Source organism: Embiotoca jacksoni, unplaced genomic scaffold (assembly GCF_022577435.1).
Source record: "Embiotoca jacksoni isolate LCO1_2020_lvr unplaced genomic scaffold, fEmbJac1.0.p SCAF_14, whole genome shotgun sequence".
In the NCBI taxonomy this organism is placed as follows: domain Eukaryota; kingdom Metazoa; phylum Chordata; class Actinopteri; family Embiotocidae; genus Embiotoca; species Embiotoca jacksoni.
In genome coordinates, this window is record NW_027185274.1 from 15,188,681 (window position 1) to 15,213,951 (window position 25,271).

The 25,271-nt window shown below is 42.4% G+C and overlaps 3 protein-coding genes across 3 annotated transcripts in view; all 3 read left to right on the top strand.

The window, feature by feature from the left end:
* Positions 1 to 7,090, top strand: part of ppm1lb (protein phosphatase, Mg2+/Mn2+ dependent, 1Lb) — a 43,810-nt gene extending 36,720 nt beyond the window's left edge. The window contains exons 3-4 of the mRNA XM_069148209.1: positions 2,282 to 2,443; positions 4,571 to 7,090. Of these exons, the coding sequence (XP_069004310.1) occupies positions 2,282 to 2,443; positions 4,571 to 4,911 (503 nt within the window). The 3' untranslated portion in view covers positions 4,912 to 7,090. The remainder of the gene's footprint in view (positions 1 to 2,281; positions 2,444 to 4,570) is intronic.
* An 812-nt stretch (positions 7,091 to 7,902) lies between these two features.
* On the top strand, positions 7,903 to 10,006 carry LOC138197403 (ADP-ribosylation factor-like protein 14). The gene is made up of 2 exons (XM_069148210.1): positions 7,903 to 8,371; positions 9,162 to 10,006. Exons 1-2 carry the CDS (start codon positions 8,057 to 8,059, stop codon positions 9,468 to 9,470), a joined length of 624 nt encoding a protein of 207 aa, XP_069004311.1. The 5' UTR covers positions 7,903 to 8,056; the 3' UTR covers positions 9,471 to 10,006.
* A 958-nt stretch (positions 10,007 to 10,964) lies between these two features.
* On the top strand, positions 10,965 to 25,230 carry kpna4 (karyopherin alpha 4 (importin alpha 3)). The gene is made up of 17 exons (XM_069148219.1): positions 10,965 to 11,261; positions 12,961 to 13,005; positions 13,201 to 13,290; positions 15,695 to 15,724; positions 16,000 to 16,052; positions 16,942 to 17,037; positions 17,382 to 17,467; positions 18,955 to 19,041; positions 19,137 to 19,306; positions 20,006 to 20,050; positions 20,198 to 20,329; positions 20,738 to 20,866; positions 21,518 to 21,622; positions 21,717 to 21,788; positions 22,060 to 22,222; positions 22,328 to 22,422; positions 22,743 to 25,230. Exons 1-17 carry the CDS (start codon positions 11,193 to 11,195, stop codon positions 22,836 to 22,838), a joined length of 1,563 nt encoding a protein of 520 aa, XP_069004320.1. The 5' UTR covers positions 10,965 to 11,192; the 3' UTR covers positions 22,839 to 25,230.
* Positions 25,231 to 25,271: the final 41 nt, after the last annotated feature.

Below are 25,271 nucleotides of genomic sequence, written 5' to 3' on the forward strand. Positions count from 1 at the left end.
TTTGTGATCAAACAATTATCTACCCTCCTATTTTGCCTCATTAAGAATATAAAAGGAACCCGAAACACTGGAGAAATGATAGGGTGGATTAAACCTGCACACAAACTCAAAATAAAGTCTTGAAAATATGCTCCAAACAGAGTGAGGTTTACCCTGAGGCAGCTGCAGTAGTTATTTTGGATAGACAGGAATGAATGGAATAAAAAACTATACATTATAAAAAGCAGAGATTGTCTAAATCTTCATAGTGACATAATATGCAAATTCAGAGTGTCGCGCAGATTTTATTAAGCAGCTCAAAATGATGCACATACTAAAAATAGCATCGCTATAAATGTTAACGGTACAAGTCCAACGAGGGCAGGTAAGACAGGACGGCAGCTCTTTAACTGCATGCTGGAGTTAGTACAAAGACTTCTCGGGAGACGATGAGCCGCGGTGAGCAGGGTGGTGGCACTCCTGACCTCACATTTTTCACCTAAGTGCAAAGCAGCTTGGTCAGTTGGTTGAGCATACATCAGCATAACATTAAACATAACATAAATCCACGGTAGGCACTCTGTGTGGACACTCGTACTCTCCAGATGTATTGAGAGCGCTCTGTCAGAGTGTCCTAACTCTTAGGGAGTGAATCAGTGCAATGATGCAAACTGGAGTGGGAGACTAGCCGGGGCTGAGATGTTAATCTGATCAGCATGTCGAAGGTGTGCCTGGCCAAGCTGAACCAATAATTAGCATGAGCGCAGGGCGCATGTGGGCCACTGTGTCATTTTAATAGGGAATGCTGGATGTGTCCTTGGTGTGGCAAGGCTAATTGGGGAAGGGTGTGCTAGCAAGGCACCTCAGTCCATTATCTCTATCACCATGGGAACTACATAACGATAATTAGCTGGCCAGCATGGAACAGTGCAACAGCAGCTATAGGCACGAGGAGCAGGATTAGGGATGCATGCAGTGATGAAACTAATAGAAATAGATTGCTGAACAAACTGTGTAAAAGTCATTTACAATTAAGTGACATCAATATTCCCTCCGTTCACCTTGGCCTCACTTCCAGCTGTTCTTTGTCTCTCTGTCTACTCTTTTCTCGCCCAAATTAGCACTTTTTTTCCCCCTCACTCATAGCTGCAAATGGGAATAACAAAATCATAATACAATAATTGTCCTGCTTCTTTCCTGAACCCTCTCACCTTCACCCTTCGTGTGCTCTTTCATCTGTGTTGCTTCCCTCTTCCATCTCATTCCTCACATACTGGCTGTATCGGGTTTATAGGACAGAGTAAGTGTGAGGTGAATGTGAAGACCCTTCACGGAGGAGAAACACCTGAGATAACAGGTGTCAGACAGTCAGCATCACAACAAGATGTCAAACTTTAAAGGTCAAGTCTCTTAAGTTATTAGGTCGGCCACATTGTGAGGATGGCATTTAAACCTGCCGCGTTTTCGAGTTTATACTCTAAAGTCCTGGATGTGGCTCCACTGTATGTAACATTTTCCCATCTCTCTCCCTGTAGACCACCTCTCTGTCCGGGTGGTCCAGCCCCGGGTGGTAAGACCCTGCTACTCTTTCCTCTTTTCTTTTCTCTCCTCTGTATTCCCTGTCTCTTTCTCTACCTCTCTCTCCCTCCAGTTTTGTGTGAGCAGATGGCCAAACAGGCAGATCTGTTCTTTCGCTACAGGACTTTGGATCTCATACAATAGGCCTCAGATTCCTAGTCCAATACTCAGTTCTGCCTGGCTGGGAAGCCAAACAAAGAAAGGAAGGAGAAGAAGAAAAAACAGTGTTTTGGAGAGTTGTACAAAGAAGAGAAGTTCCTTCAAAGAGCCTTTGCATTGTTTGCACATGGCTTCATGTGGTTCACTTTGAGCAGGATGGGAGTGTGTGTTTTGGAGGAGCAGAGTGTTTTTTACTGAGGCTGTGTATTATAAAAAGAAAAAGCTATTGTGAGGTGATATGTAATCCTTAAGCAAGACTGTTAAGCATTAATGAATATTTTGAGACCCATTACTACTGTGACTCCACAACTTCAGACAATAGTATCTCGGCAACCATTGGCCTGATTGCCTAGAAATTTTGTACAGGAATTCATGGCCTCTGAATATGAATTCATAGCTGATGGTTCCGATAGTCCACTAACCCCACCATGAAGTTGACATTTAACGACTGTGGACTGTCATGAAATACACGTGCAGTCAACATGATTCTAATCGACTTCCTTCTCCATCTTTCTTCCTCCAACTTTTTCTGGCCTCTTTTCTCTCCTTCCTCCCTCCGTCTCAGGAACCACATGTCTGGTGGCGCTGCTGTCTGATAAGGAGTTGACGGTGGCAAATGTCGGAGACTCTCGCGGAGTTCTTTGCGACAAAGACGGTAATGCCATTCCTCTATCGCACGACCACAAACCTTACCAGCTTAAAGAACGCAAGAGGATCAAGAAGGCCGGTGAGAAAACAGCTGCAGTCCAGACCGACACACTTTTTCTGAACTACTTGTGAGCAACAGAGCAGGGCTGTAGGTAAAACTCGAGGGAACATCAAAACTCAGATTGTTGTCATGTAAGCGTAAAATATTTCTTCTTATGATCAAAGCTCAGAACCATTATCCCGTTTGTTTTCCCTCATCTTGTTTCTCAGGCTCACATCAAAACCTACTGACAGATAACATAATCTGCTTCCAAAGCTTATCAAATGCAGCCAGACACTGCACAGTGTTTAGAGGTGTATTTGCAGGCATAGTGCTCCCGTTAACTCACTCTGCATACTCTGGGTGTGCGGAGGAGAGTTTGATGGCAGATTGCCAGATTCGTCAGTCACTGTATTCACCTTCAGGATAGACCACCATCTCCATCTAATGGTATAAATTGGTACTGAAAAAAAAACATCTTTACTGATTTAGTTTCCATGTTGCTGGTTATTCATTCATGTGACATGTTTGCAGTTATGATGTTGCAAGTGCAGAGATTTCCTAATGTTTTCATTGACCTTCAGTGAGCAGAGAACCTAATGCTTCAATCATGTACAAAAACGACTGTTATAAAACCGTAGTGCTCTCTCCTGGGGTTGTGTTATCTGGTTATGGTCGTGTTTGTCCTTCTCTCCCTGTAACACATCCTTGTAAACGGTGATACTCAAGAACAATGAAATGATAGGAACTGAATCCCCACACCACAGCTTCCCCAGGTGGGACTGATAATCTAGTTTGATTATGGAGCACCTTCCTGCATAACTTTACGTGCTAATAAGGGAAACCTGATTATCTGGAAACTTTCGAATGCCTAAATACTAAATAAAGAGTTAATTCAGTGCTCTTCAATGGCATTAAAGTCACAATATAAAACAAAATCTTCATACCGGAGCTTCGGGCTGCAACCACCAATCAGAGAGATGTATCTTAATTAGTGTACTTACCAAAGGTTTACATAGAACGAATTCATTCTGTTAAAGACAGACTTCTTTTCCTTTTTTTCTGTATAATGTTTTTTAAGGTTATGAATACAATTTCCAGTCGGTATGTAATTCTGTTAGGGCTCACTTATCAAGCTCCCTCCTCTATTTGGAATTTTTTTCACCGATATTAATGTCTTATTTTGTATAACCTGATTAGCAATTTCTATTTTGATTATTTGATTGTATTTTGGGGTCTTAAATCTTAATCTAATACATTGTTGTGATCAGTTATTGATGGTATACATGTGTCATGTGTTTGTGGTTTGACTCCAGACACAGACGGACGGATGTCTCGTATTGTGGGTTTGGTGCCTCGAGGAATAAAATGGTGCATTATAAATTGGTGTATTGCTGACAGAGTATACACCAACTCCTAAATACTGCAATAAATTAATTTCAAATAAACACAATCTGATGATAATGAGAGGGAAGAAATATTGCTGAAACACACTGTTCTGTCCATAACATTTACTAACATGTCAGAGCAGCTGGCTAAAGAGGCAGTAGCTGCTAATGAGAACGCAGAGGTCATGATATCTGCTTTTTCGGGGAATTCGAGGATTTTAACACACTTTCTGCATTTTATAGTAAAAGTTAAGTTACATATAATGGGAGAGGGTTTGACATGACATGAACTCTTGAGGACATTTTTCCTGGAAACCAGGAAGCCGCCCTGATCTAGTATGGAAGTCTTCATCTCATCCAGCCATTTCCAGCACAATTCCCTGCTTGCACATCAGTTGAAGCCATAGAGGACACGCAGCTGTCCTTGCAGGATGTGACGTGAATTGAAACGTATCCAACATAAACAGTTTGCTCTATAAGACCAACAGTGACCACTGGCTGAGTGAAAATATGTTAGTAGGACTGATCCTTCATATTATTTTCAATTTGATGTGGACATATTGGTTTCATAGTTGATCAAATGAATTGACATGCTGGCAGTTGTCTCATAGGAACAAATATCTTTTATTTTAGGTGTGTAGTAGAAGCAGAAAACATGTCTCTACTTTTCCTCTCAGCATTGTGTTCCTCCTTTTTGCATTGTTATCATTCTTCATTACATTCTTTGTAAGACCGTCCTCCTCACCTCTTCTCTTCTCCACTCATTTTCCCTCCTCAGGCGGTTTCATCAGCTTCAATGGCTCATGGCGTGTCCAGGGTATCTTGGCCATGTCCCGTTCCCTGGGCGATTACCCTCTGAAGAACCTCAACGTGGTCATTCCCGATCCTGACATCATGTCCTTTGACCTAAACAAGCTGCAGCCGGAGTTCATGATCCTGGCATCAGATGGCCTGTGGGACACCTTCAGTAACGAGGAGGCGGTTCGCTTCATCAGGGAACGACTGAACGAGCCACACTTCGGCGCCAAGAGCATCGTCCTGCAGTCCTTCTACCGTGGTTGCCCTGACAACATCACCGTCATGGTGGTCAAGCTTAAAGGCAAGGCCAGTGAAAAGTAGGCCGTGTTTCTACCCCACACAGCATCTATGTTATGTTTAAATAAGATAAGGCTTAAGGTGAAAGATTTAAAAAAATGCTTTTTAAGCAAGAACTATTTCTATTGAAAATATTTACAGTAGTTTGCCCTTCAATGCATCAACTACCCCCCTCCACACACACACACACACACACACACACACACACACACACCCTCCCTTTACTTTTACTGCTATAAAAGTGACACAATGAAAATGTATTTCATTTAGGCTTAGCCATATCTTTGAAACACCATAATGCGAACACTGTTATGCAATTAAACAGATTTAGCTTTGTGTGCGTGCGTGTGCGTGTGCGTGTGCGTGTGTGTGTGTGGTAACAACCAATTCATCGTCTAGTCAGTAATGACAGAAGAACACGTGATAGCATGGAGTTTCATTTCCATAGAACTTCATCATCTGTGACCACAAAATTTTTACTTTTACTTGTCTAACTGTCTGTCCACATTGTCTCGTTGTCCTGACGAAGTGACGTATGAAAATGTTGTCCTTCAACAAGGTGGCAGGTTGATCAAGTGTGAATCGCACACAAATGATAAAACACCTATGCTTCTTCGATTACCATTCATATTGTACAGCAATAGAACCGATTACATTGTTCTATCAGACTTGCTGGATGTGTGAAATCCTGATGTAAGAATGGAGAAGTTTTGTCTCGAGTTGCCACATTTTCTAAGTTTAGTTGTTGAGTGTCAAATGGATTGCTGATAGTTTCTGTTCAAATGAAGTCTTACGTCTGTTTGATCAACTTTTTAACGCTGAATCTCGACTTTGATCCGTTCTACCACTCTGTTCAGACCCGACTTATCAGGATCTATGTAACTACTAATAATGTAATAACTGTTGGATAATATTGTAGCCTGTCAAAGTGTAATGAAATTGTCCCTTTAAATAGCTCTACCTTTCCACGTAATGGAGTGATAATGTCGTACCATCTCATTATGACTAACTGCTAATTATTAGTTCCTACGGTTTGTCACATGTTATCTGATATAATAACTCTGACTGGTAATATTGTAAGAAAAAGGTACAAAATTGAGTTAACACATAAAATAATTGAAATAATGAATTTGATGATATGATATTATTTAGGAATTTATATTATCTTAGATTTACAACCCTTTCAAAAGGCTTCGATATTGACATGCTAGTCCTTTATCTAACTTTTCTTACATTGTCATTTATCTACCTGAGATATGAAATTCCTGAAATTGACAACTTACTGTTGTAATGTCATCTTTTAATACCGTCATCTTCACTAAGACTAAAGTCCCTCTTCCTAATCCAGAACACATGCTATTTGATTTGTGTTTTTCTGAGCTGTAACTCAAAATGTAATGAAGCCTTTGAATGAGATGAGTTATTGTTGCCTTATTTTCTGAACTGTTCATTTCCTGTTATGAAGTCTGCTGCCAAAACTACTTCTCGGTTTCTGATGTAATGCAGTCGACCATACCATGCACAATGCACGACCTCGGTGTCCCACCTTGTTCACTCACATGTAGAATAGCATTGTTGAAAGAATGTCATGAGAGACGTGAAGCTGTAAGATGAATGTAGATACTGTCCTCATGTTAGCATCATCCCTCCACTGTTTAATACAGCAACGCGTCTGTTCCTGAATTGTTTAACTTCAGAGATATATATATCAGATCAAAACTGTTTGTGCTTTTTCAAGTTCATTCTTCCTTGATAATGTATGTTACAGAATGTTTGTGGCATTTGTACTCATTTTTGTTGACTTTAATAAATTGTAAAAAAAAAATTAAAAAAAAAAAGAATTCAGGATTTTAAAATGTAACTCAGAGGTAACATTAAAATGATAAATGAGCAAGTCATTTTCTGTTTGTTTTTTTCTCCCAAGAAAATGTTTTTAGAAATTAATGATGTATACTGTCTACAGATACTTATCAGAAACAGCATAGACATAAGAAAGAAAAATGACAATAGTCACCAAATAATCACCAAAAACACTCACACATACTGTGTACATCATGGGAATGCAATGATTTAAAAAGTATGATAATAAAAATGAGATGCTTCTTTTGTTTATATTTTGTACAGATGTTGGATAAATTCATATATAAAAACGGCAATATTTCCCTAATTGCTATTTTTTTCAATAAAGTTCTCTGTCATTGTTTATTTTGTATGTGTAAAAAGAGAAATTGCAGCAAAAAGCTTCACTTGAAATCAAACGATGATCTTAACTTTTAAAAAGCTTGATTTTAGTCAATCTGTGCCACCTGTTGGGTGATCGGAGGAGGTTATTTAAAGAAGTTGATATTCACTAATGTTAAGGCTGAGCAGTAACGCCAACTGATTTTGCTACTGACATGGTCAACTGAAGGTTTAATCATTTCATATTAATCAATAATTTGATTATGTGACTTTCACATAATAATGCAGAGAACAACCACAACAACCTGTGACGCATACCAAGAAATTTAACCCACCAATCAGCCGGCAGTCGAGTCAAGAAGTCCACGTCTAAGAATCAGAATATGAAATGAAATATGATGCCATGATTTATGGAAAGAATTAGTGGTACATTTGATCATTTTGATCATATTTTTTTTTATCCCTTTTGTAGTGCACTATCAGTGTAATGCTGTGGTCAGTCATAATTTAAAAATCTTTACGCAATCCATTTGAGATGAAAACCAAATTCAGTTTTTTTCTGAGAGGTTTCTGGAAGCTGCTCTGTCAGCAGAACTACCTTCACCCTACAGATAAAACCATTTACCCATCAGCCAGGGTCACCAATGTTTTGCTGTGATTTCATTGCAACGGGACATCCAGCCAGAAAGACACCCAGTCTTGTCGTCGTACCAAATATGGACTTCCTGGCGGCTGGTGTGTATGATGATCCGGGGCAGGTGTGATGTGGTAACCAGAGAGTCGCACCGTCATTTTGGATATAAATAGCTTTACTGAAAGCAACGCAGGGACAGAAAGAATGCTGTCACAACAGAGGGGAGGGATCACTTGGTCCTCATAAGAGACCAGACACACTGAGCTCACAGATAGACAGTACAGAGACAGCTACTGAGTGCAGACAGCAGTTTACACAGTTACACGAGAAGAAGAGACCATTCTAGCTGCAAACATGGGTGTGCACGGATCCAAGCGTCAGAAACAAGCACAGGTCCTGATGCTGGGCCTGGACGGCTCAGGAAAGACCACCCTGCTTTACAAACTGAAGTACAACGAGAGCGTGGTGACGGTGCCCACTGTGGGCTTCAACGTGGAGACGCTAGAGACAGACAGGAGCAGCCCGGGACTGACGGTGTGGGATGTGGGGGGCCAGAGAAGGATGAGGCCCCACTGGAGGCATCACTATGCTGATACAGCTGGACTGGTGTTTGTGGTGGACAGCTGGGATCAGCCACGGCTGGTAGAGGCCCGCAAGGAACTCCACCGGGTAAATATAAAATACAAAAACTGATTCTTGATTAAAAAAAAAAACTTTACAACTTCTGGGCGGTATATGAATCCTCTTCGTGTGAGGATCTTGGTTCAATATGCAACACAGTGAAACTTTGATGGAGAAAATATTTGTTTATTGATTGATTGATCAATACAGGAGAAGGAGTGGATGTAAATTTTAAGGATTTTTGGGAGAATTTGTATGCTTCGAAACACATGTAAACATGTAAATATGTATGGAGGACATCTTTAATAAGCTGGAAGCTCATGTAAGGACATTCATAATTGCTTTTAATGCATTAATAGGACCATAAGCTTAAAAGTAGTAGTTTCCCGCCCCCTGAAAAAAAATCTGAATTCATGGCCTCTTTTTTGTTTTCACCTGCAGGATTACATGGCCTTCATCAAGATACTCGGCTGTCATGTAGAATACAGAGAAAATATTTCTGAAAATGACATAAATGCAAATGAAATAATTTCATTACAACTGTGTTGTATTTTCAACTTGTCATTAGCTGTTTATGCACCGGTTACAGATGCTTCATATAGCGGGAGTTGTAATTGTTGAAATGGACATTAAGAGATTGTCATCTCATCTGAAATTTACTTTATAATGTGGTATAAACCATAAATAAAAGGGTTTATGCTTCTAAATGGTAAAAAAAAAAATGCAGGAAAATTAAACGACTCAAACACAATATTTTCACGCAGTGACCTTGTTGATCAAAAAAGTTTCTTTTGCCTCAGTAACTAAAGTTTAACTGACGTTGTTTTGCACTCACCAGGTCCTGAGGTACGAGAGTCTCAGAGGCGTTCCTGTCGTGATCCTCGCCAACAAACAGGACCTTCCAGCAGCTCTAAGCCCGGAGGCCCTTTGCCTGAACCTGGACCTGAGAAGACTGTGTGATGGCAGAGCCTGGTTCATTCAGCCCTGTTCAGCCACCACCGGGATGGGACTCGAACAGGGTTTCAGGAGGATAGTTTATCTGATGAAGACTCCACTGAAACAGACTCAAGAGGACATTAAGATTAAGATGAAGTCTAAAGGCTTCAGTATCACAGCTGTGAGACGATTCTTGCTCTGTGGCAGCTGATGGATGAAGACTTTTTTTTTCTTTTTTTTTTACTTCTGATTAACGCCACGTGTAGGATTCCTCCTTACCTCATCAGCAAATGAGCTAACTGAGGCATCTACAGTATAAGGTCAAAGGATGAGACTAACACAGATTAGTGTTAATCTGAGTGTTACAACTTTGAAGGAATCGTGGAGAAGACAGAGCGTCTTTGGATGGTGACAATAAACCACAAGGTTCTATGAGAAATGTGGAATTATTGGGAGACAAGCAGCTTGCAAAAGAACACATTCAAGACAAATCAACAGCACTGTCCAAAGAAAATAGAAAAACAATCAATGTGTGCACAAGTTTCCATGACTCAAAGAAATGCTGTTTTGTAATTGTGCATAATTGGATTTTCTTCATTAGCCATTCATATTACTTTAAAAATCAATATATAAAAATATATGTTATGTTCTTACTTTTTCATACAAGCTGTGTTGATGCATCCAAAACTGTCAAATCTGTCAACTCATGCCATGAAGGTGTGTATGCTGGTGCTGTTCCAGTCTATTTGTTCCACTAAAATAAAAATATTAAAAAACGAATGAGGTGGTTCTGAGGTTTGTGAACAGTGGAAGAGATATTTAGGTTCTACAACAATGAAAAACTCCTGAAAGTCTACTTCTTAGCTTTCAACACAGGTCTTAACGGATATGTTCACATTTATTTCCATGCTGTTTTAAAGCAATCCTCACATACCCGCACATTTCACAGAAGAAATGAGGAACTAAATCTACAGTGCAAAAATGCATTTCTGAGTTCAGCCAAATTTAGTGGGATTCTTCAGCAGTCTGACTTAGTCAAATTAAATGGATTCCCTTGAAAAAAATATTTCCCCTCTTGATTTTACATGTCTCGCAAGAAAACACATCCAGAGAAAGAAAAAAAGGGACTTCAATAATAAATATTGTGGTGAGAAAAAAAAAAAGAGGTTTACTTTAAAATGTAATTATACTTGATCAAATTATGAAAAAAAAATCAGTGAACATTTGTGAATTTGGGGTAATTCCATGTTTTGTCTAGTTGGTAACGCAACCTTGTTGATGTACTATTTCGTTTACAGTAAAAAAAAAAAAAAAAAAAATTAAAAAAAAAAAAAAAAAAAAAATATATATATATATATATATATATATAAAAGTAAAAACTTAATTTGCAAAGTAAGTGTAGGTGTAAAATGAGGCTGAGTGAAACAGAGATTTCGTGGTATTAAGTGGAAATAGTCATTTAAAGAAAAAAAAAGTACTCCAGTATTGAGTGCAATAGACCTACTTCAGTAGTTAAATTTATTTCTACCCGTGTATAAAACACCCCCAATGTATATGAAAAATTAATTAAAGATTATGATTAAATGCGTGTGCGCGTGTGTGTGTGCGTGTGTGTTATGTGGTGTGCCCTGTAGATGGACGTGAGCAGAGAAGCCAATGACAGCGAGGGGGATTTCCCCACCCTTCCTCTACGCCAGAGCAAGGCTGCCCTCCACCACCGGCATTCCCAGTATGCACCGCGGACAGAGCAGCAAAAAAATAGTCCGCTAACGAAAGGCGAAGTGAGAAAACGGAACCAGAAGAGAGAAAAAAAAAAAAAGAAAAAGGGGGGGGGAGCAGCTAACGAGCTACAAAAAAAAAAAAAAAAAAAAAAAAAAAAAAAAAAAAAAAATCCACGAGCAGAGCTGTATTTAACGACACCGGAGCTGCTACCATGGCCGACAACGAGAAACTGGACAACCAGCGGCTGAAGAATTTCAAGAATAAAGGCCGTGATTTGGAGGTAAAAGTTACGCAGATCGGTGTCGAGGACCTCTCCTCGCTTCTTTTCCTCGCCGCCCGCCGCTCCGCGCCTCTCGGCCGGCTTCGCCTTCTCGGTTTTGCTGTGACGTCGTTTCTAAATTTCCACCGTCGGGAACTTTGCGCCCGCAGCCTCCCGACCCGAAGGCCTTCGCACGCCGCCCCGCTTCGTAGACGGCTCGGCCTCGGGTAGGGGAGTTTTCTCTCCCTCCGTCCTCCACCACCTGCCACCACCGCTCCTCCGTCGTTCTCTCCGCTGGTTTCGTTACACCAGAAGACCGCGTTTTGTTTTTTGTTTTTTAAAAAACATGTCGGAAAAGACGTGCTAGGCTAGCTGGGTTGCTAACCAGGCCCGCGGTTGGGGGGGGGGGGGGGAGGCGGGAGGAGGAGGGGGGGGGGGAAATGCTAAAGCACCCGCCGGATCAGTTTAACTCGGTGTGTTGGCGAATAAAATGATTATTCTCCACGTAAAAAGTACGCGGCGTCAACTTTCGTGTTGTCTGGAGGACCCATCTACGTGATTGCCAAGCCCCGACGTGGCGGCAGATTCGCGGCATCTTTGACGCCGCAGCTCGCTAAAACCTCCTGCGCGCTAGCCGAAGCCTCGGCGGCTGCAGGTCCACCCATCCCCCGTCTTTATATCACCAAAAAAACAATGGCGGAAACCAGTCGGCCCTCGTAGATGGCGAGTTTACCCGCGTCTTAAATCGAGGCTTAATGATCTTTTTATTTATTTATTTATGTATGTATGTATGTATGTATTTCTCGTTTTCCTGCTCCACCGACACGACACCAACTTTGACGACGACGTCGTTTAACGCGACGGACAGATCAAAGCTCCTCGTGAGCTGCCGATGTGTCCAGGTGTCGTTCACCTCGGCAGGTGGTTCCGTATTGTGTTGGGGGTTTTTTTTGGTTGTTTTTTTGTTTTTTTTAAGGCAGCCTTACGTAAGCGGGACACACTCGTACATCCTGTCGGACGAGTCCGTCGGATGCGGCGACAGGCGAGGGCCTCTACAGACACGAGTTGTTGTGCAGCTACGTGGTCATAACTTGAACCTGGTTGCGATGGTGGAGGTCTACGTGATGAAACACAGCCTCACCCTGTCACCGGCTCTGACTGCAACCAAAAACTCCCCTTTTTCTTTAAATTTTTTTTTTTTTTTTAATTAATTAATTAATTTATAAATCATATACCGCAATTATGCCCCGTCTGTAAAGTACAACAACCCCCCCCACCCCCCCGCGGTACTTGTTCCCGTCGTGGAGGTTGTGTTCAGGCTCTTGGATGTCCTCGTCAGGTCCACCGGTACTAACACACTTCAGTCTCCAGGATCTTGGTGAATAAAATGGCAGCTAAGTGCAGAAGGTGAACACAGACTCGTTTATGTCAAGTAAGATGAGGGTTAGCCGTCTGGTTGAGTCATATCAGATGGTTTTGCCGTAACTGAAGCTGAGTCACGTTAGGTCAGAGTCCTGCTCGGTGTGTTTGGGTGCTGTCATATGCATCGTTGTCAGGCTGTTGGCTTTATGCTTCGAGTATGACGGCTCCCTGATCAGGTCCAGTCTCACTATCTGGGCCCCGATTATATACGGTGGCACTATTTGACCCGAGGTGGGTGTTCCTCTCTTGGGATTAAAGTTCCCTTTTGTGTAATGTTGATATGCTATCTTTCCCACAGACTATGAGAAGACAGAGGACTGAGGTAGTGGTGGAACTCAGAAAGGTAATCACGTTTTTATTGTCTCGTCCCAGAAACTACAAATACACAATGACTTTGACTTGCATGAAGTAATCTCCTGATCTTTAATCTGCATCTTATTTGACATAATGCACTGAAATGTCCTGCGTTTACCTTGCAGTGATCAGGATATTCTGCAGGAATATGCATGAGGTAATGTTTGTGTTCTCTCCATGACAGAACAAAAGAGATGAGCACCTTCTGAAGAGGAGAAATGTGCCCCATGAGGACACCTGTGAGGACTCTGATGTCGACGGAGATTTCAGATCGGTACGGTTGTGTATCTTCCACCCAAATGTTCCCCTGGCACCAGGAAATCACGTCAATGTAGTTCTATGTTTAGAGAGTTGTGGAGCTCGTGCAAGTCACTGTTGATGCAGTGGCACAAAGAGGCTGATGTGCCTGTTTGGTGTTTTGCACATTAGGTTCATCTCACCGGTTTAACACTCCAGAGGTTTAGGACCTGCTGACATTTTATCCACGTGATGCCGCCTCTTTCGTTCTCCTTACCTTTTATGCCGGTTGGGATGTGGCAGGAGTGTAAACAAACATAAAGTTCGTCTTTTTGAATGCTGGTCTGATTTTCTTAAAATAAGACCCAAATTCTTACCCTTCCAGTGGAGCCACAGAGACTTGTACAATCATTGATGAGGTAATTAAGGTGTGGGGGGGGATTGATACAGAAACCAAGGGTGGACCAACAAGTTTGCACACAGCATCCAGCAAAAGGAAGCTATAACCTTCATGAGTAAGTATTCCCAGTTTTGTCACTTGATCAGCATAAGCACCTGTGTTACACGTGTTTTTATGACCACTGGTACGCCTGCTGTCACCAAGGTCCTGAAACTTAAGCAGAGAGTCCATATCAAAGTTTGGGTTGAATTTTTGGAGAACAGAGAAGTTGCAGGCAGACAAATCTGGGGAGGCGGAGTGGTGGTGATAATGTTGTTGTGGATTAGAATATTTTGTCAGGTGCGTCCAACATTTTAGAGGTTTTTATATGACAGTGCTGGACAGTATGTCTGTTTGACAATCCCACTTTGCTGCAATAAAAAATGATTACAGTGAGATGAACAGACAGAAAACGTCACTTCTATTAGATAAGAGAAGGTGGATCGACAGCAACAATGGATTACTTGGGAACACAGGACTGAAGCTGTGGTGGCCCAACGCCTCACTGAGACACTTAGTTGATTTCTTTTCTTTAAATTTCCGGCCGTCAGCATTGGCCTTTTTAACGCCATACCTTATTTTCAGTTTAGTTAAAATCTTACCATGAGTGATAAGCTATTAGTTTGACGCGTTATTGTGGAAACATGCGCAACTCATTGTTGAGCTCAAATTTAGAACTGAGCACCCCAGAAACTCAACGTGAAGTGTCCCGTTAGTCATCCTTTTAATACATGCAGCGCCGGCACACATCAGGACTACATGGCTTAGACCAAGAACGTCACATTATACAGATCAATCAAGAACCCTGCTTTCTATAAATGTCTGAGGGTTTGGTGGCATTGCTGGATTAAAATGGCCACTCAGCAGTTCAGAGATTCAATCACTGTAACTACCGCATGCTGGTGAGAGGGCTGCCTAGCAATACATCAACAATGACACACTACTCTGACTCCCTGCAAGAGGGGCTTTTGTGGAAAGTGTTCTGGCCAATCTAGTTTAAATACTTAACAAACCAACGACCACTGTGTGAGTGTTTTCAGTTGGTTTAAAATAACAGTTTGTGTTGCCTTGAGAACGATGTCTTTCTTTCTTTTTTGCTCATTTTGTGATTACCTCGTTCGAAACAACAATTTGGTCTCGAGCTTGATGGAGTTTATTTGCCGTTTTTTGATATATTACATGTTTGCAAAATCCTCCCCCAGCCTTCCTTTTTCTTCTTGTCACCAGTGTTTTTAATATCTCTATTAGTCAAGAGTTATCTCCATAATCATCCCCCAGTCATGGAATGTAAATACACAAATATAAATCTACTTCAAGAACAAGCATATCTCTGTGCTGGGTTAAAAAAAAAAATGTTTTTGTGTTTTTCCTGTTTGACTTATGTTGTAAGTCTACTGCTCCCCTCCCCCTTTATTTGAGGGTTCACAGGCAATCTGCTGGCTTATCAGAGGTATTGGCCAACGTTATTCAATAAGGCCCACATTCCTGGTCAGTTGTTGATTCAAAGGGATACTCCGGGTCTCTACCAGAGGAAGCCTATCTTCTCTGTATTCCCTGTTGAGGGCATCAGGTGAGGTTGCCAATTGGGAAATTGTCAAGTTGAATTGTCCGTGTGGACAGCTTGTTCACTGTTACACCACAACACCATATGGATTCAAGTGAGAATGAAAGTCCCTCCATTGTCCCGATAGCTCTTGTCTGTCCCCAGCCTCCCCTCACTGTTTTCACTGGTACTGTGGTGAATTTTCTCCAGATGAGTAGTTTTCATGTGCAAAAGCAAGAAGCTAACAGTTGTGCTCCCTCTCACTCGATACACTCGGTACAAACTTATCAGGATATTCCGGTGACTTCTGTTTGATGGGAATTGGCAGGGGTCCTTTTTTTTTTTTTTTTGCCAAATAATTGATTTAACATTGATCAATGTAATTCTTGACATTAAGGTTTACATACTGTTTGTCAAAGCATGTTTGTAGCCTAATTTCTTACAAATTTTCCTTTTCAGCAAAACACCTCCCTTGAAGCAATAGTACAAGTAAGTTGAATGCTTTTCCTGTCATTTACCCAGTTTTAGTAGTAGTGTGTATGAAATGTGTAAATCCCCTTAATGATTCATCAGAATTGGCTCAAGTCCTCCAAACTAGACTAAATGTATTGTAAGGTTCTCATTTAGATTAATAAATAAATAGAAAGTTGTCTCAGCTCACTCATCACAGATGTTTTGTGGTAAATTGATATTGCCCTACTTGAACACGTCCAAGCTCTGGAGACGTTGTTGTTTATTATAAATGTTGTTGTGTTGATTTCTAGAATGCCACCAGTGATAACCAGGGCGTCCAGCTGAGCGCCGTTCAGGCTGCCAGGTAAGAGCACACACCTGCATCATCTCTGTCCGCACCAGGACCAACCAATAATCAAGTATTATTGATTATGGTCTCGGTTTGTTTATGTAGTGACACTTCGTGACACCACATACTGTGGTTCACAGCAGAAATGTAAAAAACAAAACAAAAAAAGGACATATTCAAGGATTTAAGTTTTCCAAAACACAATCTTGGACTGGATCCGATCTGCTTGATTGATGCAGAAAATGCCGTCCCTATTATCATGATGTTACATCTGTCCATGCCATCCAGACTTTATTTTTACAGTGAGTTAACATCGCGGATGCTGCATCACCTTGAATCTTTCTTTGCATTATTAACGGTAGCAGTTTGAATGTAATTATCATTCATATCTGGTGCGTCTGTATAATCCACTGATTCTGCACCAATACTAATAGGCTTTCTTTTCTTCTTTTTTTAAATTGATGGCCTCTTGTAAAATACAGTTTCAGTGTTGCAATTTCAGGGGCTGAATGCTTTTCCAGGTTTGTTCGACAGCTGTGATTTAGAGCACGTCAGCCCCGTCTAATTAATGGAGGTTGTAAATGGCACTGCAGCTCAGTCGTGTAGCCCTCTAGCACTTGCGTCAGGTGCAGCATAATGTGGCTGGATGTATGAAACACGTTTATTTATCCCGCTGCTTCATCCTGACACTGGCTGATGTAATGTGGGTGTTAGGTGTTGTGCGGGGTGAATTCTCCAGTCGTTACAGTCACTGTGATTGACTTGCATTTTGTTAAGACTTCACATTCTTTAGCTGTGTGCGTGTATGTGAACGTCACTCTCTTTGTTGGTGTCAGTAAAGCTGCATGAGGGTGAGTGTGTGTAATGGGCTTTTGTTTCCTCTTTTTTTTTTTTTTTTTTGTAGGAAGTTGTTGTCCAGTGACCGTAATCCTCCCATAGATGACCTGATTAAGTCTGGGATCCTTCCTATACTGGTCCACTGCCTGGACAGAGATGACAAGTAAGCAGCCTCTAATTCTGTGTCCGCGTGTAGCAGCGAATCAGTGTTTTTCACGTTCGGTAATTATAGTCCAAGTTCGCCTCTTTAGCTGATCATGTTGAGTGTATGTTCAAAGTTATGCTAATGAGCCGGCAGGTTGTTTTTTTTTTTTTTTTTTACCCCTGCCTGCATCTGAACAGTGTTGGAAGTTATGTAAATGTGTTCTAGTTTTCACCTTCCAGGAATGGCAGTACATAAAATGACTCATCAGCATGCTTTTACTGTTTAACACCCCTGGCCAATCACACTCATGTCTTTCTACCCACTGCCTCTGCTGCCTTCACCCACCTTCCACCTTTCCGCAGCCCGTCTCTCCAGTTTGAGGCCGCCTGGGCTCTAACCAACATAGCGTCGGGTACCTCAGAGCAGACCCAGGCCGTGGTCCAGTCCAGTAAGTGCCTTCCTTCGTTTTTTTTTTTTATCTCAATCTCTTTTCTCTTTTATGTATCTATCTTGGTTAGTGCGGTGTGACGTTTAAAGCGGGAGTTTATGTATTGATTTGTTTGTTAGATTGTTATGAAACGGTAAAACTGCACCTTTTGCTTTTGAGAAACGGATTGTTTGTTGTGATGCACCATTTGCGGCCGCGGCGTTATTTTTTTTTTTTGCTTATGAGGTGCAAACAAAAAGAGACCGTTCCTGTTACATACGACCGAGACGTAGCACGGTAACGTGTATGGAACGGGTGGAAGATATATCAAGCAATCTTGATCAGCACCTGAGTTACACACCTTATTGTCACCAGCGGTTTGTGCGTATTGGACCTGAACAGAGAGCGCACACACGATTTTGTGTGAAACTCAGGAAATCGGCAAAAGAGACCCTTGAAATGCTTCATAAAGCCTACAGCTATGAAGCAATAAGCCGGGCCAGGTGGTTTGAGTGACATTTGCGTTTTGAAGAGGGTCACTGTTCAAAACTGAAAAAGGTGCTTCAGGTCAGGAGCAACCAGGTGGGGTTTTTGATGTTCACGGGGTCGTGCATCGTGAATTCTGACCCCGGGGGTCAGACTGTCAGCAGCGAGTTCAGCTGCGACGTTATGAAGCATCTGAGGGAAAACATTCGGCGCAAAGGACCTGAACTGTGGCGCAGCGGCAGTTATATTCTCAGACATAACAACTCCCTCCCACAAGTTTCTCACCTCTCTCAACAACACAATTGCAGCTCCCCACGGCCACCACTCACCAGATTTGTCTCTCTGCAACTTCTTTCTGCTCCCCAGAAATTTGCCACAAAATTTGATGTTCGCTCTCTGCTTAAGTTTCACGCGCACGTACGGACGGTGACAAAAACACGTAACTCGGGTGCTGATGGTGACCAAGCGACGTAACTTTAAATACTTGCAATAGTTCTTGCTTCCCCTGCTCCATGCACATCACCGTGTCGTACTGCATTCATGCGCCACAGGAACGGTCCTGAGATGCTTTTTGAATGCCGTGATAAACTATAGATTTATATTTACATCCCCTGGTTGATATATTTAACAAGGTATAGAATCTTTGGCAACATTGTGCGAGTCTTTGTTTCCCACTTGTCACAATGGTCCAAGGCATATTTCCTTTCTTAACAAAGCTGCCTCCTTCATGTCAATTTTTGTTTGTCGCAGGGAATCACGAACCACAGCGTGATTTCTTCTTCACCAGAAGCTGGAAAATAGTGCAATTGAATCGATGAAATTATTGAACGTAACGATTATTAATCTTGACAATACATGACATCAGAGTTTAGGAATCTCTGGCTGTGAATTCTTGAATGAAGCGTATTTCATCTGTATTCAAGACAGGCATGATTCTCCCTCTTAGTTATGGTTTTCTTGTACAGGTGTTAGTTTGTTCGGCCATTGGTTCATGTTCACTTTAATCTGTTTCCTTTGTGTAGATGCTGTGCCACTGTTCTTGAGGCTGCTTCACTCTCCTCACCAGAATGTGTGTGAACAGGCCGTCTGGGCTCTGGGCAACATCATAGGTGAGTTGTTGTGAACATCAGTGTGTTAGAAATTTAAAAAAAAAAAAAAAAAGACCGAGGGCAGTATGAACTCTGTGTGTGTGTGTTCTGTCCAGGTGATGGTCCTCAGTGCAGAGACTATGTGATCAGCTTGGGTGTGGTCAAGCCCCTGCTCTCATTCATCAGTCCCTCCATCCCCATCACCTTCCTCCGCAATGTCACCTGGGTCATGGTCAACCTGTGCCGTCACAAGGACCCTCCACCCCCCATGGAGACCATCCAGGAGGTGAGTGCGAGTGTGAGTGCGAGTGCATACGAGACCATTGAGAGTGTCGGGTGTTATTTCGGTGGCTCTGTTTGTGTATGCATGGGTGGGAAGTCTGTGAGGAATCCATTCCTTCTGACTCACAGCTCCTCTGGGCCTCGGTGTCTCCTTCAGCTCTTACAGTTTAGAAATAAGTTGTCCTAAAAAGTGAGTTTGAAATGCTGAAGGTTGGGTTTGTCTCCTAAAAATCAATCAGTCGAAGAACCCTCAGTCAACTGAGCCAATTCGAGCTGCTGTTGTTGTTGTTGTTGTTGTTGTTTGTTTGTTTTTAAGGTTGCCGTTAAGCTTTACACAGACGTTGAACAACCCTCCAGAAACCACAGAATTGTTTCCAGAGTGAAGTGTTTCTTTAAGAAATAGTCCATTTTGGTTTTGGGCTGCTGTGAATGACTTCATGCCGTTCTTGAGATCAAAGAGTAAGATGGGTTTATTTGTTGGCCTCCCACATCCAGACAGGATTAGAGCGCCGTGGTGGTCTACCTAAGGAGGGCACATTTTGTGTGTTGCAGTTAAATGTTAAAATGAATAAAGATATTAAAGTAATGTCAGCGTGGCTAATTTTGCAGCCATGAACCAATTTTATTGATCACGTTAGATCTTTCCTGCGTGTTCTTTGTTATTTTCTCCCATCTAATGGCGCTGGTCTTTTTGTTTGCTCAGATCCTGCCGGCACTCTGCGTGCTGATCCACCACACTGATGTCAGTGTAAGTACACAGCATTTAAGCAGGCTGCAGGGCCTCGGCACTACTAAACTAGGAGCAACGTTATAGTCCCAGATGCTCGGTCATCACCGTCTAATGAAGAGAGGGAAATGTATTTATTTGGATGTTTTGGTGTTTTGCTGCCTCCAGATCTTGGTAGACACCGTGTGGGCTTTGTCCTACCTGACGGACGCTGGGAACGAGCAGATCCAAATGGTCATCGACTCTGGCATTGTCCCTCACCTGGTGCCTCTGCTCAGTCACCAGGAGGTCAAAGTTCAGGTATGGAGGAGAGACGGGTGCTTCTCGGGATAATTGGAACTCATCTTAAAAACACATTTCTGAAGAAGTTGCGGAAGAATAAACCAACATCATGTCGTGATTATAATTCATAACATCACAACCACTTGTGTTCTAATGATGCTCATTACAATGCTAGAATATAACAACACTGGAAACAATAAAAAGTGCTAATAGTGAAGCCTTTCAAATCTGCTTCAAAGAAGTTTGATTTGTTTTTGAATTCTTTTTTTTCCTCACTGCGACTGTTTTTACTTCTAAACACGTCCGGTAAAACTTGTTTTCTGAGTTTTGGCTTTGTGCTGACAAACATCCTTGAGTTCCTAGAAAGGAATTCACGAAATATGTCTTTGTCATCCAAGTATTTTTAAACTTCCTCTCCACATGCAGACCGCTGCCCTGAGGGCCGTTGGGAACATAGTGACCGGCACCGATGAGCAGACCCAGGTGGTGCTCAACTGTGACGCCCTCAGCCACTTCCCTGCACTCCTCACTCACCCGAAGGAGAAAATCAACAAGGTAGCCTTCTCCATCTTCTTCCTCAACACACACACACACTGGTGATCTGTAACTGCTACATCAGTTGTCTGGAAGTGATGAAATCAGAGACTTGGTGCAAGTGTGAATGTCGTGTGAAATGTAATAGATGGGACAGATAGATAATAATAGGAATTCACCACCTGGAGAACCGCGAGGACGAAGAAGACGTCAGCAGCCGGCTACTTATAGTTAGTAAGATAGATTGGGAGGTGGTGGGGAGGGGGTGGGGAGGGGGGGGGGGGTAGTAGTATGTGTGGATGTGAATGTGTTAAACCGCGGGTTGGTGGAGAAAAGGGTGCTGAAGACATGACAAGTGTCTCTGCTGATATCGGAGTGCATCTGAGACCAGTCACTTCTAAAACGAGGCCTCCGTTTGTGACTGGACGATGATTAGAGCCTCAAAGTCGCCCCTCCTCCCCGCCCGCAGCACGCCGTCTCTACCAGAGGTCCAAACTCTGGGTGGACCTCTGGATTCTGATCCAGCTCTTGTGTTTCAGTCCTTGGGCCGCAGGAGCGAACCTCGCTTCGGATAAAAAAAAACAAAAAACTGAACATCTGCGCCGCAACTGTCCCCGTCTCCTCTTTAGAAAACCGTTACTGACGGCTGTGTTTGTGCTTTTTGCCCTGAAGGAGGCAGTGTGGTTCCTGTCCAACATCACTGCAGGGAACCAGCAACAGGTGCAGGCCGTCATCGACGCCAAGCTCGTTCCCATGATCATTCACCTGCTCGACAAGGTTTGTATCTGTTCCAGGAGGATCGCGTCCCGTTATTTTTTTCGGAGAGAACATCGGAAATATGCGTCGCTTACATTGAATGCGTACGTTTCAGGGTGACTTCGGCACTCAGAAGGAAGCAGCCTGGGCCATCAGTAACCTGACAATAAGTGGAAGGAAAGATCAGGTAAGCATCTCCCTGAGGTTCCTTCGTACATGTGAACTCGGTGCCTTGCTGCAGGCCACCTTCCCTTACCAAACGCAGTCCAAGTCATGACACGTGTATGAAGAAATGCGAACAGACGTCAACGTTGTTTACATTTGATTAAAAGCAGGTCGAACCGCAAATGCTCCGTATCATTTGAATAACTCCCGTCTCCCCCCGTCTGCGTTTGCGCGGCTCTTAACATGCGAGATTAGCGACACACAGCACACCGTTGTCTCTCTGCTGTCCACAGGTGGCGCACCTCATCGAGAAGCAGGTGATCCCTCCGTTCTGCAACCTGCTCACAGTGAAGGACGCTCAAGTCGTGCAGGTTGTTCTCGATGGCCTCAGCAATATCCTCAAGATGGCCGACGATGAGGCGGAAACTATTGCTAATCTCATTGAGGAGTGTGGAGGTAGGTCGAGGTTTCATCACGTTTCTTGTGTTGTTGTTGTTGTTGTTTTTACTTGTTAACATCAGGTGTTAACGTCTTCTCCAATCTGATCTTTTTGTCCCGCAGGTTTGGAAAAAGTGGAGCAACTGCAGAATCATGAAAATGAAGATATCTACAAATTGGCATATGAAATTATTGATCAGTTCTTCTCCTCTGATGATGTAAGTTACTCTGAGGTTACATGCGCTTTACATTTAGCGAGTCATTATTTTATTTGTTAATTATTTAGCTTTAAAACGGCAAAGTAACTGTTAAGTAGTGCTATTTTCCAGCATAGAAAACGTTCAGTTTCAAGAAAGTTATATTAGCAGTTTCCTGTCGCCTTACTTTTAGCCACTTAATTTAAAAAGTCCCCCGACAGCCGTGGGACCGCGGACGCGCGCTTTTCTTTACGACGGTATTTGAGCGGCGCCGGCGTTTTGCTCTTACGGCCTCGTCCGCTGCACAGTGTTGATGCCCTGTCACCTTGTCTGTCCCTCAGATTGAGGAAGACACCAGCCTGGTCCCAGAGGCCATCCAGGGCGGGACTTACGGCTTTAACTCAGCCAACGTGCCAGCCGAGGGATTCCAGTTCTAGACGGCATCTGGGGTATTCTGGAGTTTTGTTCACGATGCAGCACTCTGTTCAACATAAAAAAAATTAGGAGAGAAAGAGCGAGAGAGAGCGAGTGTGAGAAATTTGATCCATTGTGCTTGGCTCGTGGGATCCATGGCTGCATCTTATGTGAGAGAAAAATATGTGGATTTCATTTGGCATTCCAGGGGAACCAGCCCAAATGAAGTTTGAGATGGCGAGTGGATGCGAGTGAGAATGAGTGGCTACATGTTGCAAAAAAAGCAAAACATCTACATCGAATGCGTCGAGAGACATGCCGATATAACTTCCGCGTTATTGGAGCTGTCGTCTTCGGAAACCTACTTCAAATGACAACAACAACAACAAAAAACAACAACTCGATGTCTGCCCAGGGAGAACCAAGGACTTTCGGAAAAAAAAAAAAAAAAAAAATAAGAAATCAAGAGCTCTTGAAGTATTACAACACAGCAAAATGCAGAAATGAATATAACTATGATTATGAACTGAGATGAACCACGAACTATCACAATCCCGCGGTCCTCCGACTCCGAGAGGGCACCGCCCTCGACGTGCCCCTCCCCCCAATCGGCCACGCTATCAGACATGTGTGTGTGAATGGACCCATTGTGTACGAATGTCTGGACTCAATGCTGAGGAGCCAGGTTCATCTCCTCCGACGAGACGCCCCGACGGGGCAACCATCCTCTCCCCCCCTGGTGGGCCGGGGCCAGGAGTCCGGCTGCGCGTGTGTCGCATGTGCGAGAGAATGGACGGATGAGTTGTGTGTGCTTGGCTGCGTGCGTGACTGGGAGTGTGCGAGACTGGTGAGAAGAACGCATGCAGAGACGGGAAAAAGATACAAAGACAACATCTGAAGAGAAACAAAAATGAGAAAACGCAACAATGAGGTTAGCGAAAGGTTTCAGGAAAGAAATTCTGCCTTGGAGAGAGGCCGACCCTCAAATCCCTGAAAGGAAGAACTTTGGATATGAAAAAGAAAAAAAAAATCATCGTCATCACAAGGATTCTTCTTCTTTTTTTTTTTTCCTTTTTTTTTTTTTTTTTGAATTAAGTTAGTATTAATAGACACTGGACATTGTTAATGGCAGGTGTGGAGCAGCAGTGCATTGTGTTAAGATGCATTCGGTGGCTTTTTGGGCTTTTCTTTTTTGCCTCCAGTGTGTTCCTTTTTTTTATGATTTTTTTTTTTTTTTTTAATTTTATTTGCAGCTTTTAGTTTCACCGCTTCTGTAAAGGTGATTTGATGACGATCGTATTCCATCCTCACACCTAACTCGCACCAGACATGAGCTTGATGCTGTGAAATTCTGACACCATCACTATAATCAACCAAATGACCTGCTCCCCTTGTAACTCTTCCATTATTTTATTTTATTTTTCCTTCAACTTACAGCAAAATCACTGCTTTGCAGAAATGTTGCCATAGCTTTGATTATCACCGAGGGAGAAGAGAACGATGGCCATTTCACGTAGGATTGTGAATCATAACCTTTGCATGTACTAAACTATAGCACAGTTATTTTTAGGATATTTTAGTTTCCTTAGGCTGTGGATACAGTGTAATTTTCATTTTAAGTAAAACTGTGCTTAAATGTTTCATATTTCCTCTCCCCTTACTCACTAGTGTCTGATTTGCTAAATAATCTGTATGGTTTTTGCACATGTATTGCAAAGTGAGGCCTGAAGTCTATCTGAAGGTATGTTGGCGGGTTTCATAGGTTTTGACCTGCCGACAACCTCTACAATATGCATCACTCAACCACAATCTTTATTGTCTTTCTAGAGTAATCCAATGATGCTTTTTAGTGATACTTGAGAAAATAATGACTTTATTTCAGGAGCAGCAGTAATGAATCTGCTAATGTATCTCAGCTAGACTAAGGGAGGGGGAGGGGGGGGATTTAATTTCCCTTTTCTCAAGGTCAAAGGGTGTCCCACATGTCAGACCGGAGTTGTTCTCTGTGGGATTTCCTGAATAATAAATAAAACCCGTGAAGAGGTTTGCTGTAACTTTAGTACCTTGCAGAGTCCTCGGCCCCCCATACCCCTCCTCCTCTACCGGCTAGGTGTACAAGCTTACCCTCTTTCATTTTTTTTTTTTTTTTTTTTTTTTTTGTGTTAACTTCAAACACTGTAGTAATGATTACACATTGTGCTCATAAACCTTCTGTTGAACATAGGGGTATTTTTTTTTTTTTTTTTTTTTTTTTTTTTTTTTTGCAGCATTCCTTGTTAGCAAACGTGGTTTCAAATCGACAAGTAAGATCTGGAAGAAAAAAAACAAAAGGTGGTTTGCCCAAAATCCTTTTTTTGGGAGCGAGGCTACAGGATAGGTTGTCTTCGAGAAAATAAATAGTGAAACCCAAATTGAGAGACTGAGTGTGTGTGTGTGTGTTCTGTTGTGGAAAAGTG

Coding starts and splice junctions, on each gene's coding strand:
- LOC138197403 (XM_069148210.1), top strand. CDS start 8,057: ATGGGTGTGCACGGATCCAAGCGTCAGAAACAAGCACAGGTCCTGATG. Junction 8,372..9,161: donor CCCGCAAGGAACTCCACCGG/GTAAATATAAAA, acceptor TGCACTCACCAG/GTCCTGAGGTACGAGAGTCT.
- kpna4 (XM_069148219.1), top strand. CDS start 11,193: ATGGCCGACAACGAGAAACTGGACAACCAGCGGCTGAAGAATTTCAAG. Junction 20,051..20,197: donor TCCACCACACTGATGTCAGT/GTAAGTACACAG, acceptor TGCTGCCTCCAG/ATCTTGGTAGACACCGTGTG. Junction 21,623..21,716: donor TCATTCACCTGCTCGACAAG/GTTTGTATCTGT, acceptor CGTACGTTTCAG/GGTGACTTCGGCACTCAGAA.